At 37.0% G+C, this 19,791-nt stretch overlaps 1 protein-coding gene across 3 annotated transcripts in view; it reads right to left on the reverse strand.

Annotated features, from left to right (window-relative positions):
• MCTP2 (multiple C2 and transmembrane domain containing 2) overlaps positions 1-19,791 on the reverse strand; it is a 264,097-nt gene that overhangs the window by 84,725 nt on the left and 159,581 nt on the right. For all 3 annotated transcript variants that reach the window (XR_002523209.2, XM_009210961.4, XM_031668311.1), the window contains 3 exons: positions 10,801-10,902; positions 9,506-9,580; positions 7,493-7,612 (listed from right to left, as the gene is read on the reverse strand). Coding sequence is in view for 2 of the 3 variants with exons in the window: in XM_009210961.4 (XP_009209225.2) it covers positions 7,493-7,612; positions 9,506-9,580; positions 10,801-10,902 (297 nt within the window). In the remaining variant the exon portion in view is untranslated. The remainder of the gene's footprint in view (positions 1-7,492; positions 7,613-9,505; positions 9,581-10,800; positions 10,903-19,791) is intronic.

The following is a 19,791-nucleotide window of genomic DNA, read 5'->3' on the forward strand; positions in this document are numbered from 1 at the left end:
GGAGTCTTTAAGATTAAAGATCCTAAAATCTGGATCAAGTTCAGCAGGGTATCTCTGGAAAACAGAGTGAAATAGACTGCACTGCTTGGAATCTGTAAAACACAAGGAATCCGTATTAGTCAGGGTTATCTAGAGAGACGGAACTAATGGAATATATATATATGCATTTATTAAGTATTATCTCACACAATCACAAGGTCCCACCATGGGCCATCTGGAGGCTGAGGAGCAAGGAGAGAGCCGGTCTGAGTTCCTCAGCTGAAGAACTTGGAGTCCGATATTCAAGGGCAGGAGGCATCCAGCACGGGAGAAAGGTGTAGGCTGGGAGGCTAGGCCAGTCTCTCTTTTCACATTTTTCTGCCTGCTTATATTCTAGTTGCACTGGCAGCTGATTAGATAATGCCCACCCAGATTAAAGGTGGGTCTGCCTTTCCCAGCCCACTGACTCAAATCTCCTTTGGCAACACCCTCACAGACACACCCAGGATCAATACTTTGTATCCTTCAATGCAATCAAGCTGACACTCAGTATTAACCATCACAGAATCCTAAACAGAAAATTCAGAGAAGGCAGAAAATGCGTGCTTGCAAGTGCACACCAACGGAAAGTTCGGAAAAGGCAGTGATAGTGACACAGGGTCCCACACAGAGCCTGGACCTATACACAAAAGCGGGAGTTAATCATTTACATCTAACAGGCTATGTGAATATGGCTGTGCTATGATTACAATAATTGAGATCTAATGTTTACTAGTCAAAATTGAAATGCTCCAAAATAATGATAAGTGATTTCAGTCAGTCTATCTATGATTCTGTCTGAAATCACAACTCACAAAATTGAACATATAAACATGAAAATATGCTAAAATAGTTAATAGTGTCCTTTTAAATTTTTAACAGATAATCTTTTTAATGCAATTACTGTAATTTTATTAAATTGCATAATTAGTTAATGCCTGAGAACCTGCCAATAGAAGGTGCAATTATGTTGTAAACATTATACTCACAATATGCAATGATGGATTGTTCCTATTTTTAAAAAGTGCTGAAAAAACTTTAAAATATTTTGAAAGTATATTATATAGTCCTTCATGAAAAGGAAGACTAGGGAAACTATCTTACATATGTTAAAACAAATAATAAGATGCCAAATATTTTAAGCATTTAATATAGCTATACATTTTGCATATATATGTATATGGATATGTGTGTGCACTTATATGTACACACTTAGATGTCTAAAAACCCCTCTTCTTCTGGTTATTGTAACTGTGAAATTTCGTTTTTCTAGCTTTACAGAAATACTTATAATTTTTGAGCATCAACTGCACACACACCTAGCAACTGGGCGGCGATGTCTGCTCTGCACATCCAGTTGTGACTTCTGGTGGATGTCACAGCCAATGAAAGAGCTTAATCAAATGCAGGTGCGTTTGGTTGTGAGTAAACTGGTGACAGAATTTAAAGTAAATCTTTTAGACACAGTTAACACATAAATATCGAAGGCATCAAAAAGACATTGACCAGCATTATTTAAAGAGTCTAATCTCAAAACAATGTTGTAATTGCATTTGTCATTTGTACCAAAGCAAAATGAATCTGAATGTTTTTTGGTCCACAGAGAAATCATGGAAAACAGCAGTCCTCAAGGCCTTGCCTTTGGTTTTTACTAAACTGCTTTCACAAAACATTCAACAGAGCAACTTTTAATTTCCCAAATGTCCTCTACTTCTTCGTGTTTATGCATGTGTGTGTGTGTGTGTGTGTGTGTGTGTGCGCACAAGTTCATGTGTGTTGGAAGGGCTGACTTTATTACTGCTACTGTTGTTTTTAAGTTCTATGTGAAATTACTTCACATTTTCTCAATGTTCTAGGATCTCTAAAAGCTAAGAATTCTATATATGTTAAACATGGGATATCACCAAACAAGTGGACAGTTGTATTTTTTAACTTTATTGAGGGAGAGGTTGATTGATGCTTTAATTTGTGTATCATATTTCAATCCTTGTCAACTCTGAAAAGTAAATTCTTTATTTCCCTATACTCAAAAAATCAGAAAAAAAGTCACAGATGTTAAAATCATAGCTTTATGAAGATACTCATTGATATATGGTAGATTCAGATTAGTTTTTAAGATCAAACGTCCAAGTAAAAATTTAATAAAACAAAGAATCCATCAATGCCCCACAGACTTGCCTCCCTTGATACAATAGGTGTGTGCCTGAAAGATTGGTGGAAAAACGAAACTGCATAAATGCAATTCTACGTTAAAAGCATCAGGAGAACTTTGCTGTTTAAAATCACCTTCTGATGATGCCATCTGTCAAGTAAATAATATTTTATCATATGAAAAATGCATTTATATAATAATATAACTTTAGGACTTTTAATAGACAGACAACATTGGGATTTATAAGTATGTCATAACAAAACACCCATACGTGATTGGATTTACCAATATAAATATCACAATGCAAAGTTATCTTTTGAGAACAAATTTATCGTCATTATGATCAAATAATATATTTGCACTGAGACACTGGGTATATAAAATAGAGATCCCCACTAGAAATGTGGGCCTCTTTTATAGCTATTATTTCAAGATATTTTAAAGGAACATAAGGGATGGTTATTCTCTTCTACCCCATCCCTTTTTTGAACAACTTGGAATACTAAAAAAAAAAAACTGAAAAGTACAAATGGCTTCCATGAACCCTTCCACTAGTTGTTTTCTGTTTTTACTTTCTTCTCCCCTTGAAAATCCCTCTACATCATCTAAAAGCATTCCTCAAAGGTTGCGAAAAACTAAGTCAGACTCTAATTTGGGACTCAGTCTAGAAGCAAGGCTCTAGGGCTTTTCAGATCATCCAACTGGATCCCAAGGATGCCAAAGGCATGTGACGCCCAGCCACCTTTGGCTTCTTCGATTTTGGTCTCATTATCACTTGTGAATAAAATGTCTGAGCTAAAGAATTATTCCCACCCATGTAATAAGGGTTTCTTTCCTCTATAGCATCACAGCTTGGAACAGGCTTAATCCCCACACATAATATCTAAATACAGATCAGAAATGATCAGTATGGTTGCTCCTGGTGTCATTATCTAAATACAATGACAACAAGCATTGCATCGTGGGCATCAGTGAGAAGCAGAATAGCTGAAGGGTTAAGCCTGCATAGGCTAAAGCAAGATGGCCTGGGTTTCAATTCCACCTCCACCTCATACACACACACACACGAGCTCTGTCACTGTACTTGACCTCTATAGGCTTATTTTTCTCCTCTGTAAAAAGAAGATAGTAATCACCATCTACATCAGCAGGTTGTTGTGAGAACTAAATTTATAAAATCCTTGGGACAGTGACTAAGCACTGAAATAACATGAACTATGAATAATAGTACAAATAGTCAAAATCTGTGTGGGAATGGCCATGTACACGTCTTGTGTATGTATGTACATGTGTATAAAATACCACATATATTTACAAATCTATTCATAGGGAAATATAGAGGTGCACTTACTTCAAGGCAAAATATTTTAGTTCTATTTGGCCTCGTTCACTAAGTCGACATCTCATATTAATTTGTTTTTCAAATGGGAAAGTCAAGAATGTTACTTTTTGAAGGAAGGAAAAGAAAAAATATCTACTTAATTTAAAACAACTAAGCAAACCTCAGAAAAGGCAAGATACCAAAATGTCTAGAAAACCTAGGGGAAGGAGAAAGACTGAAAAGACAAAATGAGAAAGATTTTCAATGTTCATCCTAACAAGAAGAACTCAGTCTGTAGAAACTTGATTTGGAATGGTCTGACCACCCTACAAAAGCCCATGTTTAATTTCTTATAACAATAAATTCAACACTATGCAGCAACCTGCTATGCAGCAACATTAACATAGCAGGCGCCAGTGAATTACTGATAACTTTCTTCTCTCATGTTGGGAATACAACCACCCCTGTAAGTGTAGCAGTGAAAAATCGCATGGTAGAGGAAGCTGACGCTTGGGTCATCTAGCAAGGTGAATTCTCTCACGTTTGTCCATCCACTGCTGATGAGACACCACGTGGACCTAGATCTTAACAGCCTGCTCTTTTGTATCTGCTGCTTTCAACAGGATATGATTATGTTCATGCACATGTATATAGGCATCCATGGAAAACATATGGTTTGCTTTCATAAAGTCTTAAAATTGACACTGGGAATAAATTAAACATGATTCTACAATGTTCATGCTTGTATCACCTGGAAATAGAGTCCAGAACATAAAGTTAGTATTTTACGTTTTCTTACAAAACAGAAGGAAAACACATCCCTTCGGTTCTGCCCTTAGTTTGTTGTCTTAGCATCACTTCCTGTACTGTCACAGGAAGAAAAGCCCTACCAGGGACTGGTTCAACTAAAATAGCTCCTTTCACATCTGTGCAGTGAACCCTCAACTATCACATACGCTAATTTCAGTTAGAGGACCTGACTACAGGTCATTTAACAAATCCTTGACTTAAAAACTTTGCTTCAGACACCACCACTGTTCTGCCCTGTAATGCCAAGCCAAGCAGCTGGAACATGAACAAAGTGATGAATAAAGACACCAAGCAGCATTCTGTCTTCAACAGATCACAGGAGAACATCCATCAGTGTGTCACCTCTGACAGATATGGCAGTTGCATAGTGAAGAAAGGCAGAGGAGAGCCTGGCAGGTTGAGGATCCAACATTTTGCAGAAAGACAACCCATCATGAAGCCCCACAGACTTGAGGACACAGCACTACAGCCAGGGTGGCACCCAGGTGTGCACCCCCACCCCCGCCAACCCAGTCCCCTACAGACAGCTAACAGGTCTACAGGCAAGGTACATGAATGAAACGCATTTTCAAAGAAAAGGAAATGAAGGCTTGGCTACCCATAATCTTAATAAAAGAAGAATGAAAGAAGATGAAACTGAGGCCAGGTGTGGTGGCTCAAGCCCATAATCCTAGCACTTTGGGTGGACGAAGTGGATGGATCACAAGGTCGGAAGTTCAAGACCAGCCTGGCCAATACGGTGAAACCCCGTCCCTACTAAAAATATAAAAATTAGCTGGGCATGGTGGTGTGCGCCTATAGTCTAAGTTACTTGGGAGGCTGAGGCAGAAGAATCACTTTAACCCAGGAGGCAGGGGTTGCAGTGAGCTAAGATCACATCACTGCACTCCAGCCTGGGTGAAGAGTGAGACTCCGTCTCAAAAACAATTAACAAAAAAACCTAAATACATTTTTTATTCTTTCCCAGAAAAGCACTTTCTGTATAGCCTCTCACTTTAATAGCAGAAATCGTTTTGGAATAATCACAATAGGAATAACAAAAACAATTTTTAATAAAATTACACTTTGTCAACTTAGGGAGCAGAAGTATCCACTACGTTACGGCTGTGATATTTCTGAGAATCACTAAGGCCAGTCAACATACACATGGTCTAAATTTTTGAAAGCAGAGTTTTAAATTAAAACTGAAAATGAGTTTAAGTGAGCACTTTTATTCCAGTACTTTCAGTACAACCAAATGATAGGCTGTAGGTATACAGCATATCTAACGGTTCTGCATTTTTTTCAATGGTGTCCAGTGAGAAACGTCCCTATACACACAGTCACATAAACCCACGTATCCTTGCAAAATCATACTTTGGAAAACCAGCAAGAACACCACCATCTTGATCTTCCTTGCTGTGGGCCTCAGAGATTTGAGAGTACAACATGGCAGCCTGCATTCTCCAGTCTGGGGGTGGGCTCTGCTCCGAGGCATGAAGCCCAGCAGGGAGGAATCCCTCAGAGAAAAGGCAGTGGAGAAGTGGCTCCATTTCCAAGGCTCCCTTCCTGTTTAGAAGTCCCCTCTATTAGACAACGTATTTCTATTCATCTGTTCTAATCTTTCTTCAGATCAAGCCAGCAGCCCATTAATCATTTCTGTCATCTCCCTACAGAATCCAGGGCAACAGACCTCTGTTTTTCTAAAATCACAGTGCCAGAAACTAAACTCGAGAAAGAGGAAATCCTCTCCTCCTCACAGCGGCTGTCTGGGTGCTGACTGGAAGAAGCCACCAATTGTGTTCACTTTCCTCTTTTGCCCAGAATTGCACAGAACATTCCATGGAAAGTTTTGAAAGGGAATTCGGGTGGGAGGTGGAGCTGGGGAGGTTGAAGAGGAACCCAACGCATGAAGCCACCAGCTGAGGAGAACGTGAGAAAGGGAAGTAGATAAACAAATGCTGAGACAATGACGGATACAGATTAATAAAACCTTTATTAGTGTTTTTATTAAGGCCAAATGTTTTAGCAACTTCAGACAGCAGAAAAAGTATATGAAAGGTCAAGCCTGCTGGCAGCATGGGTCCTCTACACTGAAGCAGTGGAGAACTAAAATAAACTACACCAAACAAAATACTCCCCAATGGCAAAGGAAAAGCCTCTTTTGGAGCTGATGTACTTGATTGCATAAAGATGTTGGGAGTGACCTGAGCCCATTCACATCTTGGGCTAAATATGTTTTCCCCCCATTTTTTAAATGAGGCTATGCCTGTTGGCTAAGAGAGAACATTGAACATATGTTGGCAGTAGAAAACAGAAGACAGAACCACATAACATTCAGAAACCAGATTCACCAATGATCATGACTGATATTCACACTCTTAGAACACTCATACCTCATATTAGTTTTTAATAGTGATCTTTGCACAGGACAGAAATGAATGGCATGATACTAAACATACAGAGATTTGCAGCTGGGAGCCTTGATTTCTCCTCCCATGGCTGACATTACCAATTTGATCAAGGACAAGTCCCTTTACAAATGAGAGAGGATGCCCTGAGATATAAAGGCATGAGGCCAGCTGTGAAGTCCTTCCAAGATTCTTGGGCTCTCAGTGGTAGACTTAGGTGGTTTAAAGATCTCTTGCAGCGCTTTGATTCTGTGATTTATTATGCTCATAAGGATGAGCCAATGTCACCAGAGAAAAGGGTACATTTCATATACAGGGGTGGTTCCTCTTTGTGGTACTGAATGAAATTCTAATGTGTAATGATCAGTATGTCCCAACTGGCTTGAAATGAATAAACATCTTTAATACCAAAGTTCAGGAATAATTTACTTAAAATGTAAATTGAACAATTCAGTTATTATTCAGTCACGTGATTCTTCAGATGCAATTTTTCAAAAATTACGGGCAGTCACTGGCACAGAAAGAAAAAAAAATAAACACAATGCAGGGCTATACAAATGTAGCTATAGTAACAACTGGAGAAACATTTAAACATATGTATACAACAGTGGTGCTCTTAAATGTACCAAGAGACCGTATATGACTAAGATTTGGGTAATTTAAGGGGTTTCCCAGGGTAAATTTGACCTAAGTACTGTCTTAGACAACCCTCACATAATCACCTATGCTGTAGTATATTTCAGAAAGATGAATAGATGTAAATAAGCAGCAAATAATTTGAACATAAGAAAGGAAGCTTACCGCGAATGCTATCGTACTTCTTAACGTAGATTCCCACTGGAAGCAGCTTTTAAGGAATTGCATTGTATTCCATATTGCCATAGTGATTCTTTTCACACGGTCCACATCTCTTGATAAGATCTGATTTTAAAAAATGACAAACAGGAAACAAGATTTAAATACTACAAATATTCCATCTAGATCAGGTACCCTGATCATTTAAAGTATATTCTATATAGATCCCAATTTTAAAAAATGATAATAATAGAAAGGAGAAGGCCTGACACTTCTAAAAGTCTTTTTAAAATATGATCATTCACAGAAGAAAAGAGAATGAAATGCATTTTAGCGCTCATCTGAAAAAGAACAGCCTGTTTCAACAGTGTTCAGAACAAAAATGGAAATGGTGAAACTACAGAAGCCAGGTATTTAATGCTGGTGAATTTGTGTGAGAAAGACACATACAGAGGCAGAGAGAGAACTAGAAAGAGAAAGACAGAGAGAGAGAGAAAGAGAGATACAGACACAGAATGAATGTCTATGTTGTTTAGTTTGGAAGCAAATGAATAGATTTACAATAAAAACATACAAGTATTATCGCTTATCTAGTCCAGAGGTCTACAGAAAAGTAGAGCTCTGGGAAGGGGTTGAAGTTCACCTTGGCAAGTTACTTAATTTCTCTCTTATAAAATAGGGTTGATATTAGTGCTAATCTTACAAGTTGTTGAGAGGATGAAAAAGCTTAGAAAAGTGCCTGTCACAGAGTAAATGCTTTCAAGTATTTGTATCCTAAGGAAATGTTTCAAGTTTATCAAAATTTGGGGGTCTAAGTAGCAAGAGGCACGTGGGGAGGGTCCTAGCATACCCCAGGATTTCAGCCCCAAGTTCCCCGGTGCTCTCAGAGCCCAAAGTCACCCCACATGGAGGTCTTGTTTTGCAAAGGAAATGTCTCTCTCCCAGTTGTAGGCAGATTCATTTCAATGTGCTTGCAAAGCAGCTACCCCACCCACCTCAACCCAGGTTTTAGCTTTCAAGTAAACAGAGTGAAAGGCAATAATAATAATAAAATAAGACATTTACTCAGATTACACAAAATAAATATTACACTCAATGTTATGGCAGACCACAGTGAAATATTTGGAGGCTTCCCCTCAGAAGACGTTTAAGGCCTTTCCCAACTATGCCCAGAAGTTCATGGGAAACAAAAGGATGATAAGATGTCTTTATATTTAACTGCTTTATGTAATCCACAGCTGCTCACCCCAAAGGAAGTGGTGGAAGTAATAAACTCTTGAAAAAGGGGACACTTTGTTCTTTGTTATACAATTGAAGAGGGATGATAGGTACAAAGTGAAATCCTGAGCTGTGGAGAGTACAACAGGGAGGAACTCTGAAAAAGAAATGTAAAGGTCACACACAAAAAAAAAAAAAAAAAGTGAAACTTCCTACCGGGCCCTGAACTTCACCTTTTGTTGAACTAAATGAGAGAGGAATTAAGGGCAACAGGCAGAGGGAGAGAACTTGCATTCAGCATGGGGTGAAATGCCAACACATCCCAAATTTAGACCACACCGAAGTGGTAGGAGCAGTCATGAGTGAAGCCCAGGCTAGAAGTCTCTGAAGATCTGCTGGGTTAATTCTGTTACTGACTCCACACACTGTGCCTCCCTGAAACTTCTCTAAAGGGCAGAGGACGAAATGGCTATGATTAAAGGACGGGTATGCAGAACAAGACATTGACAGTCTTGATGCTACGAATTTTTGTTTATACAATGAATCAGGAGAATAATGGGGTCTGAGAACTTCTGTTTAATCCAAGAATTATGTTCTAAGTCTTGTCCTTCTTATGGGAGCTGACCGACCTCCTTATTTTAGGAGAAAAGGGGACAAGGAGAAAGAAGTGGAGAGACGGGACAAGAGGGAGAAAGGAGGAATAAGAGGGAGGAAAAGATTCAAGGAAGAAATTATAGGCAAGTGTTAATACTTCAGGTGCTGAGTGTACCAATTAACAAGCCACCTACTGTACCGACCCACCTTTTTGGACAGCTTGCGGCTGTCTTCAACAAAGCGCTTTTCCCTGGGAGTAAACGTCCTAATACTTGCTTTGACCTAGAAAGACATCATTGTTTAAAAAGGGCAGCATTTATAGGGACTTCATCCATCTAGTTTTCTTAATGACTGGGAAAATCATGCAAACCAATAGCTTCTGACTCTGACCTTAGCAGGGAGCAAAGAAATGGTGGACACTCCTGTGCCCTGTATATGTTTCTGGGGGTCTCATTTGATGAAAGTCCCTGGCATGGGTCAGATTGAGTCTAGAATGGTACTGGCTCTACTTGGCTCATCTCTGGGGGTATTTTAAACCACTGCAGAGATTGATGTTCATGAATTTTTCAAACTAACGTCTGTAAAAGATAAAACTTCCTTCTGAAATCCTTTTAAGTTAAGCTTCTACCAAAAATGTCTGCAGGTGAATAACCATTTCCAGTTTAGGAAAACACACTTTTCACAGAGAATCTTATTTCCTTTTAATGACCTGGAAAAATAAGTCAATGAGCCATTTTAACCCTGTTTTACAGGCAATAAACTGAGGCTCAGAGGGACTTATGCACTTGTTCAAACCAGCAGACTGAGTAAGACCCCAAAGAATCAGATTCAAGTCCTTCTCCACATCACATGAACTGTAAAATCCCTTAACCGAAATATTTTCTCTTCAAGTCTGTATTCCACTTTTCCCTTAACTCAGGTTTTACCAGTATACATACTCTATATACAAACGTTTTCCAGAAGAAAGGAGGAGATGAGGGTGACCTGCTTATAAAATGCACATACGATTTCCTTGAAGGGAAAGGGAAGGAAATGGGAAGAAGAAGCAACACATCCTTATACTGGAGACTGTGCCCAGAGTTCTAGTATTATTGAGAATGTGAGAAATATATATATATATCTTTAATTTACATAATATAGCATTTTATATACTATATGTTATACAATTATATATTACATACGTTATATTATATACATTTTATATAAAATTTTATAATAAAGAGATTATATAAAAATAATTTTCCTGTTTTTTTAATTTTTTCCCTGACAATTTAGATTTACTGAGAATTAAACAACATCAATTCTGCTGATTCAACAGGGTTAATACCACTTGAGAGCTGGGATGTCCAGCACATTTTATGACTCAGCTTTAAAACACTATTCTTTCTTCTCTCTAGCTGCAAAAATTCTGAAACATCTTACATTGACTTAAGCCTGCAAAAGCTGGTCACCTTCTATTTTAGGTATGGGAAAGCTGGGAAGTATGACCCAGTTAGACTTACCGGATTATATATAAGATCCATCTCTAAGTAAATAACTCCTTTAAAAGCTTGTTCTAAATCTTTATTCTTTAGTACATAACAATTTGGTTGTCCATCTCTAATCTGTCACAAACAAAAATTAAAAAACACATTGGTGCAAAGTTACTATGTGGTTTAAAGTAAATAACCAAAACTAATTTTGGCAAAATTGGGGATGCAGAATGATCACAGATGAAGCAAACATTAAACAAATATTAATTCTATGATAAATCACCTTTTACTTTTAGAATGCTGTTATAACACGCTCTAGACAGGAAGATAAAGTGACAATCACCAGGCTGAAACTGATGTGTGGGTGAAAAACACTGGTGCAAATCATAAGTTATATATTTCCATTTACTCAAAAATGATGAATATTCTACAAAATTCCTGGCCAATACTCTTCAAGATTGTAAAGGTCATGGGAAAAAGGAAAGACTAGGAAACTGTCATAGATTAGAAGAGACTAAGGAGATAAGATGACTAAATGCCATGTGGTATTCTGGATTGGGTCCTTAAGCAGAAAAAAGATATTGGTGCAAAAACTGGTGAAATCCAAATAAGGATCAGAGTTTAATTGCAATGTAACAATGTTAGTTATTTTCAGTTTTAACAAATGTATTATGGTAATATATGACGTCAACATTAGAATAAACTGGATAAGGTATGTATGGGGAATCCTGTATTCTCTTTGAACTTCTCTGTAAATTTAAAATTATTCCCCCCAAAAGGTTATTTTTAACAGAAATGAATAAAGGAGCTGGTTTTAATAGTGTTTTACTAGCCACGAAACAATGCAAATTAAGTAAATAAATCAGTTTAAAGTTGAGGTCAAAATCCAAAAACACTCAAAATGTACAATGCCAATAAATCTTCAAAACAAACAAGTTTCTCTGCTGTCCTCTCTTGGCTGGCATGTCGCATCAGTTCCATATACTAGTCTACCTGTGGACCCTACATATAAGTTATCTAAGTAAAACATCTTCAGTATCATTTTGGAAACTAATTGGCTCCCATGAAAGACAAGTTAATTAGCTTGATTTAATCATTCTCTTTTCAGATCTGATAGCAGTCATCATTTTACATAGTAGTAGTATATGTAACTGATTAAACTTCAGGCTTCTAAGAAGCATACCTGTTAACTCTAAAAGGGCCTCAGCAAAACTCAAGTTAATCAAAAGCTCTATTTGAGATTGTAATGATCAAAAATGTAAATAGCATAGGAAATCTAACAGCATGAAATTTGAGCCATATTTTAAATGACTATTGCTGTCACTACAAGCATTCACACAAGTGTTCTTATAAACAGTGGTGGAAATGAGTTGAATAAGTCATGGGGGAAACAGAGCAATTCCACTTTACAAGGGAGAGGTCATCTTCCTTCCCAAAGTCACCCCACCTCTTTCTGATTGAATAGGTTTCATACAGAAGGATGGTCTTCCTGGCCAGCAGCTAAGAGGAAGGGGGTGCCCCATAAAGACCTGGTTTCCTTCCTAAACGGTGTCCAAACAGGATTCTGAGCTTCCGCTTTGATACACAGTCTCACTTAATAAATTGTGGATGTTAAAGTTGAAAGAAATAAATACAAAAACAGCCTGACAATTTGCCAAGCTGACTTGGGTCCAGTTTAGCTTTGCTTCAACCCACAGTCATTGTACTGTTATCTTAAAATTTCCATGATTTCTTAAGGGCTGGCGAAGGATAACAGAAGAACAAGAGGTATCAGAATAAAGAGAAATATTTTATAGCAAAGGGATTTTTTTTTTTAATTTGGTAAATGACCATTTCCTGTTTCCTAACGTCCCTCACATTGTGTCAGCAAAATTAGAACCCACCTAAGGACATGAAAGCAGGCATCAAAGCCTTAGATAGAATTAAACCTATGCATGTTTGGTACTTAACTATCTTAAAAAATAGAATATAAGTTTAAAAACTGCAAAAAGTTTAAAAATTGCTGAAAAAACTGAAGTCCCTTTGAACTTCCACCAACACCAAATTCCGTTCCCTAAACATAAATTAGATAGCAATTTGGCATGCATCCTTTCTAAGTTTTATTGAGATTTTGTATTCATAAAAATAGCCTTGACAGACAAATGTTTTTAAAATTATTTGCCTAAGTGACAAATTGTATGTATTTCGCAATTTTGTTTTGTATCTATCAACATGACTTGGTAATTTGTTTATATTAGTATCTAGGTCTAGTTCGTTTTTTATACTGCTATATAATCTTTAAAAAACTATAATTTATTAATTCTCCTATTGATGAACATTTAGTTGCTTCCACTTTTGTAGTTTGTCTGCTACAAGGAATATCTTTAGAGGAAAGATAAAAGGTAAAGGAAAGAAGAAACATGCTAGTTTGTATTTGGAATATGTCTGGGTTAAGAACAGGTGAACACATTTGAATAGTGTTATAATTAACATTGAGATAGTAACAGAAGAGACTACTTTAAAAAATATTTTCATTTTCCTCTCCGATTATATAACTGAACTTCTAAAACAAAAATATCAAATAAAAAGTTCTGTATCCTCCAACTTGCCTACATGAGAGCATTTATATAATAGGAGATGAAAACCGAAGAGACACACACACACACACACACACACACACACACACACACACACACACTCCATGTCTAAACTAAATTTATTATTTATATTTAAAAGTCTGAAAATTATTTCTACATTTATAACTTTAAAGCTTCCATTAAATAATTAAACAGACATAATTAAAACAGTCAAAAGAAAATTTAGAGGAGAGAATCTATATATACTTTTCATTAATTTTGAGTTCTCTGTCAGCAAAGGCAAAAAGGAACAATACAGCTTTCAATTTATGACAAAAAGACAACGCAATTCATTTGGAGAGATTTCCTGAGCTGACATTTGGGAGGACTTCACTCAAAAACGAGTCTTGGATAAAATAATGATGTCTTCAACTTCAGTTTTCCAGGATAAACTCTTCAAATTGACTTACTACACATTTTTGTATACTTGCCTTTTGATGGCCAAATAATGCATAATATTAGGTAATAAGTTGAAGAAACCATCTACGCAGGACAGTAATAACAGATTTAACTCGAGAATGCAAACACCCCTAATCAGGAAAATTGACATTTTCATGTCCCTTATATTATTTTTAGAAATATATCACAAAGCTTTTATAGAGCATGCTAACAGTTGATTCCTGGTTCAATTAGTCAGTAAATAGAAGTACAAGAATTCTGTTTCTGAGTAATAATTCAGGATTTTGGAGCCAGAGCCAAGTTAGTGAAGATAGTCTTGCTTAAAATGTTTAATTTGCCCCACACTCATGCTTAAGCTATTTAACTTTTTTAATACATAAAAGAATATTAAATATATCTACCAAGCTGTAAGCACAGTAAATATAATCAATTTTTAGAAGTTGGTTGATGAAACTAATTTTTGAGTCAAATAAATGGTACACTCAATATATTAGAAAACTAAACTATTTTATAATTAGCATATAACAGAGGTGAGCATGTGAGAACCGAGAAAAAAGTTTCTCATCTTGAACTCTTTTAAGAAAACAATAATTATTATGCTTTCCTACTATAAAGATCTTTGATGCAATGAGTTGCCAACTTATTCAATAGCAAGGTTAATCAGAATCAATATGAAGGAATAAAACCATCAATGGCTTTAGAGAGGAAAGATACACACTTAAGATCAAAATCCAAACTAAAGAGTCATATTGATTCCCCATTGTTTGACCTTCCAGTTAGAAACTGAGGTTGTTGCGTATAAATGGCATTGTTCTTTCAGCCACTATTCACTCTGCATAAAAGGGAAAATAACGTGACAACACCATGACATATTAGTTGGTACCAGCTGATGCACATGGAAAGTAGCTCTCCAATAAAATGTGACGAGGACAGACACGTGGCTGGGCAAGAGGAAAATCCATACACTTTACTTGGTATTCATTCACATTCTTGTCGCCACTTGGAATCAGGCCTTGTTCCCATGATGTGAGTTATACAAACAGCACGAGAAAGACCTACTAGGTCATGGTTTGCCTGCACAGAAGCTCAGCTACCAGCTAGTAGAGGCAACACGGAATTCATCACCCTAGACCTCCCCCATTTCTACTTCACTTCTTCCTTCTTGAGACAATCCATTCATCTACTGCCTGAAACTCAAACCAGCTATCCCTAAAATATGAGCTGCTCCTTCAGAATCAATACACATTCCAAAAATCGTGTAAAATTTACAAGAAGTGTTGAATATAAAAAACATAATGTTAGTATAACTTTTTTTGTTTTTGAGACGGAGTCTCACTCTGTCACCCAGGCTGGAGTGCAGTGGCGCAATCTTGGTTTACTGCAACCTCTGCCTCCCAGGTTCAAGCGATTCCGCTGCCTCAGCCTCCCAAGTAGCTGGGACTACAGGCACATGCCATCACACCTGGCTAATGTTTTGTATTTTTAGTAGAAACAGGGTTTCACCATGTTAGCCAGGATGGTCTCGATCTCCTGACCTCATGATCCACCCGCCTCAGCCTCTAAAGTGCTGGGATTACAGGCATGAGCCACTGCACCCAGTCACAATGTCAATATAACATTTTTAAACAAGCACTCATATGAAGTTTTTAAGGCATATTCATATTTGATCATTTCAATTGCTAAAACAATGCAGATGAAGGCAATGCCAGCTTACACTGTAAGTGCTCACTGCGTGCCAGGGAATGTTGTGCCCATCTCACACTTAACTCTGATCTTCACCATACACCTCCAATACAAGTAGAAGGATACATATCTTCACTCCAGCAACAAAGAAATGCAGACAGATAGGTTAAGTAACTTGTCAAAAATCACACAGCTAGTTTAAGGGAGGAGTCAGGATGTCAACCTAGGTAGTCTGGCTATAGCAGCATTTGCATTCTTGAACATCATGATCACAGTTGAATAAATCATGAGCCATTCATATGTGTTCAGCTATCATGTTTTTGTACTCTTTTTTTTTTTTTTTTTTTTGAGGTGGAGTTTTGCTCTATTGCCTAGGCTGGAATGCCATGGTGCAATCTTGGCTCACTGCAACCTCCGCCTTCCGAGTTCAAGTGATTCTCTTGCCTCAGCCTCCTGAGCAGCTGGGATTACAGCAGCACGCCACCACGCCCAGCTAATTTTTTTATTTTTAGTAGAGACGAGGTTTCACCATGTTGGCCAGGCGGGCCTCAAACTCCTGACCTCAGGTGATCCACCCACCTTAGCCTCCCAAAGTTCTAGGATTACAGGTGTGACCCACCGTGCCTGGCCAATTTCGACTTCTTTGAATGAAGTTTTCTGCTAGGTTGACTTGTATTTTCCTTATTTATTAAAGAAAATGTATATACTGTACTAGTGATATTATCCATTTGTTTAGATACTGCCAGTAACTTTTACCAGTCTATCCTTTGTCTTCAATTTCTGATGGTGATTTTTGTTTTGGCCATACTGACATCTTAAGATTTTTTCTCTCTTATTATTCCTGCTTCTCAGTTTACTTACATAGGATTTCCCCACTATTTTGACATTTTTAATGAAGTTTGTTTCAAGTGTTTGATCTTTAACTCATCTTGAAATTGTTGTGTTTGCTGTAATACACCGACACATTTTCCCCAATGAATAAGCAACCAAATTCCCAGAATTGCTTATTAAGTAGTTTATCATTTACCAGTGACTTCATCCTTCAAGTTTATTATAAATTAAATGATTTCCAATTAGTCTTCTCTCAAGCCCTTCAGTACAGTTCTAGAATTTCTTCACATAAATCTTAGACATTATAATTTTTTGCTTTGTTTTCTGTTACAGTATTGGGTTCTTTTTCACTTTTTAAAAATGTTTTCCCATTGTGTATAGTCATGAATCTCATTTTCATAATGCTGATCTTACTGACATTTTATTCATTCCAAATGTTTTCTATGTATTTTCTTTATGTTCAAGGTTAATACATGTTATTATCAGATAGACTATTTATAGATAATATGTTATCAGATAGATAGTATTTGCAAAATATTTCCTTTATTAAAATGTGCATAATTTCATATTTAATTTTGTATTGCTCAAAACTGACATAAAAGGCTTAATTTTTAATTGCTAATTCATAAACATATAAGCTCATTAGATTTTTCAAACAATCTTATGCAATAGGAACTATTATCAATTTAAAGATGAGATAACAGAGGGAATAGCTCTATTTTTTCTCCAAGTTTTTCATTTTCTCATGTTCTTAATAAACGTAATCTAAGAATGGCTTGTCCCTTTAAGAGTTGAAAAATACTTGTTCATAAAATAATTTGGATTTGTTATTTTCTTATTGGGGGAGCGGAGTGGATGCAGGGAGAAAAGGCTGAAATAATTTCATAAATTTTCCTAGTCTTTGGGTAATTATTTTCACTAAACTGTACATCCAAATTGCTACAGTTATACTTTTTGAAGACAATTTTCTTTACTTTTTTATAAACATTTTCCCAAACATGGAATTGTATTATGTTTATAGTTCATACGGAGAGATTTTATACCTTTACAGTACCCAAGTTCTCCCAGGACATGTCTCTATAACTATTCATGTTTTCTCTCAGACCCCTCAGGGAAGTTGAGTGTTCTTTACAGTTCTTTCCTCATCCTTAATCTATTTTTTTCTTTTTCTCTATGAACCCTTTAAATGGTTTGTCTCATTTGTTTTTTGGGGAATATTTGAATTTATCATATCTGCTATTCACATATTTTCCAGATTATTGCTCTCTGCCTTTATCTCAATTCAAGTTTTCTTTCTTCTATTAACTTGAGTTTTTTGTTATTGTTGTTGTTCAGATGTTTAATTGATTTTCAACATTTCTTGTTTAATGCTAAAACCATTCAAGGTAAGAATTTCCTCTGAATAACACTTTTGGCCTTTATCCATAGTTTTTATGTATAATATTTAATTGTCCATTTCTAAGTAGTTTATAATTGCAGTTTTGGTATCTACCTTAGCTATTTGGGATTTTTTTTTTTTCTGCCGGCAAATAGCTTGATATTTCTATTACCAATTTCTATTTTTATAATACTGTAAACAAGTATAATTTCTGCTTTTTGTGAATTTACTGAAGTATTTTAGACCCAGAACATGATCAGTGTTTGAGTATGTTAAATGGGTACTGGAACAGAATATTTTCTATTTTTTATGTGTATGTACACATACACATCTATTAGATCAAGCTTATTGCTTATCTTCTCCAAAATTTGAGAACCACCACCTTAGTATGCTTAGAAATCATCTGCGAATTAGTTTTTAAAAAAAGTGAGAGAGAGAGAGAGAGAGAGAGAGAGAGAGAGAGACTCCAGAATCTCCTGCTGAGAAATGCAGTGTTTGCAGAGGAATGTGCAGGATCTTCACTGCTAACACTTCCTGGATCTTCCCAAATTAGGGCCTTCAAGAGGCATCCATTCTCAGCCTTTTTTGTTTCTAATCTTTGTTTCTTTTTTTTTTGAGGTGAAGTCTCACTCTGTCACCAGGCTGGAGTGCAGTGGTGTGATCTTGGCTCACTGCAACCTCTGCCTCCCAGGTTCAAGCGATTCTCCTGCCCCAGCCTCCTGAGTAGCTGGGATTACAGGCACATGCCACCATGCCTGGCTAATTTTTGTATTTTTAGTAGAAAACGGGGTTTCACCATGTTGGTCAGACTGGTCTCGAACTCCTGACCTTGTGATTCACCTGGCTCAGCCTCCCAAAATGCTGGGATTACAGGTGTGAGCCACTGCGCCCAGCCTGTTTCTGATTTTTTTAAATGCTGAATACATAATATATATTGTTTGACAATTCTAGTTTTATTATTTTTCCCTGTTTAATATGCATATCTATTTCTATGAAAAGTTATCCACTTGAAGGTTCATATTTACAATAACCTTTTATTTATTTATTTATTTATTTTGAGATGGAGTCTCGCTCTGCCACCCAGGCTGGAGTGCAGTGGCCGGATCTCAGCTCACCGCAAGCTCCGCCGCCCGGGTTCACGCCATTCTCCTGCCTCAGCCTCCCGAGTAGATGGGACTACAGGCGCCCGCCACCGCGGCCGGCTAGTTTTTAGTATTTTTTTTAGTGAAGATGGCGTTTCACCATGTTAGCCAGGATGATCTTGATCTCCTAACCTCGTGATCAGCCCACCTTGGCCTCTCAAAGTGTTGGGATTATAGGTGTGAGCCACGGCGCCCAGTCTTATAACCTTATTGTTAATTCAATCTTTTTTTTTTTACCCCTAAAACCTGTATCAAGTTTTTGGCCTACCTTTTACTTACATTTGTGTAGGATACTTTCGTTCATCCATTTGTGTATTACTGTGTTTTAGGTGTCTCAAAGAAGCAGCAGTTCGATTTTACTTTTTGAATCCATGTAAGAGGTTTTTCCACTTAATAGAAAAGTTGAACTGATTTAACATCTACCACCATGTGTGATTCACCCAGCTTTCTACTTGCCATCAGGAGACTCCTACAGTCATTCTTTCTCTCTTAGCCTGTCTGTTCTAATCAAATACCTATACTGTCTACTGCATGGGGCTCAGGATCTATCCAGCATCTTAAACGTATTCTTGCCTAGTTTCTAGGACCAATAGGAAATTTGCGTTATTTTGTCTTCATTTATTTATTTCAATGGACACATTGGACCAGGAGTAGACGATGAGAAGAGTTGAAAGTTTCCGTTCAACGTGACCATTTTCGTCCCATATTGGAACTCAAGTTTTGTCTTTATCAAATGATTTCCCAGGTGATACATCCCTCTCTCCTTTTCACCCATGTACACTGCCCCTCTACCCTATGGCACCAACTTGACTCACATGGAATTTCCCGACCAAATCTGTGCCCTGGAAAACCAAATCCTGGCAACAGATTACTTTTACTTTTTTTTAAAGCTTAATTATAAATCAATATTATTTACTTTAATGGCCAAAAATTTCTGTATTAACCTAAAATAACCTAGGATTGTTCAAGTCCA

This window comes from Papio anubis, chromosome 7, assembly GCF_008728515.1.
Source record: "Papio anubis isolate 15944 chromosome 7, Panubis1.0, whole genome shotgun sequence".
NCBI lineage: Eukaryota > Metazoa > Chordata > Mammalia > Primates > Cercopithecidae > Papio > Papio anubis.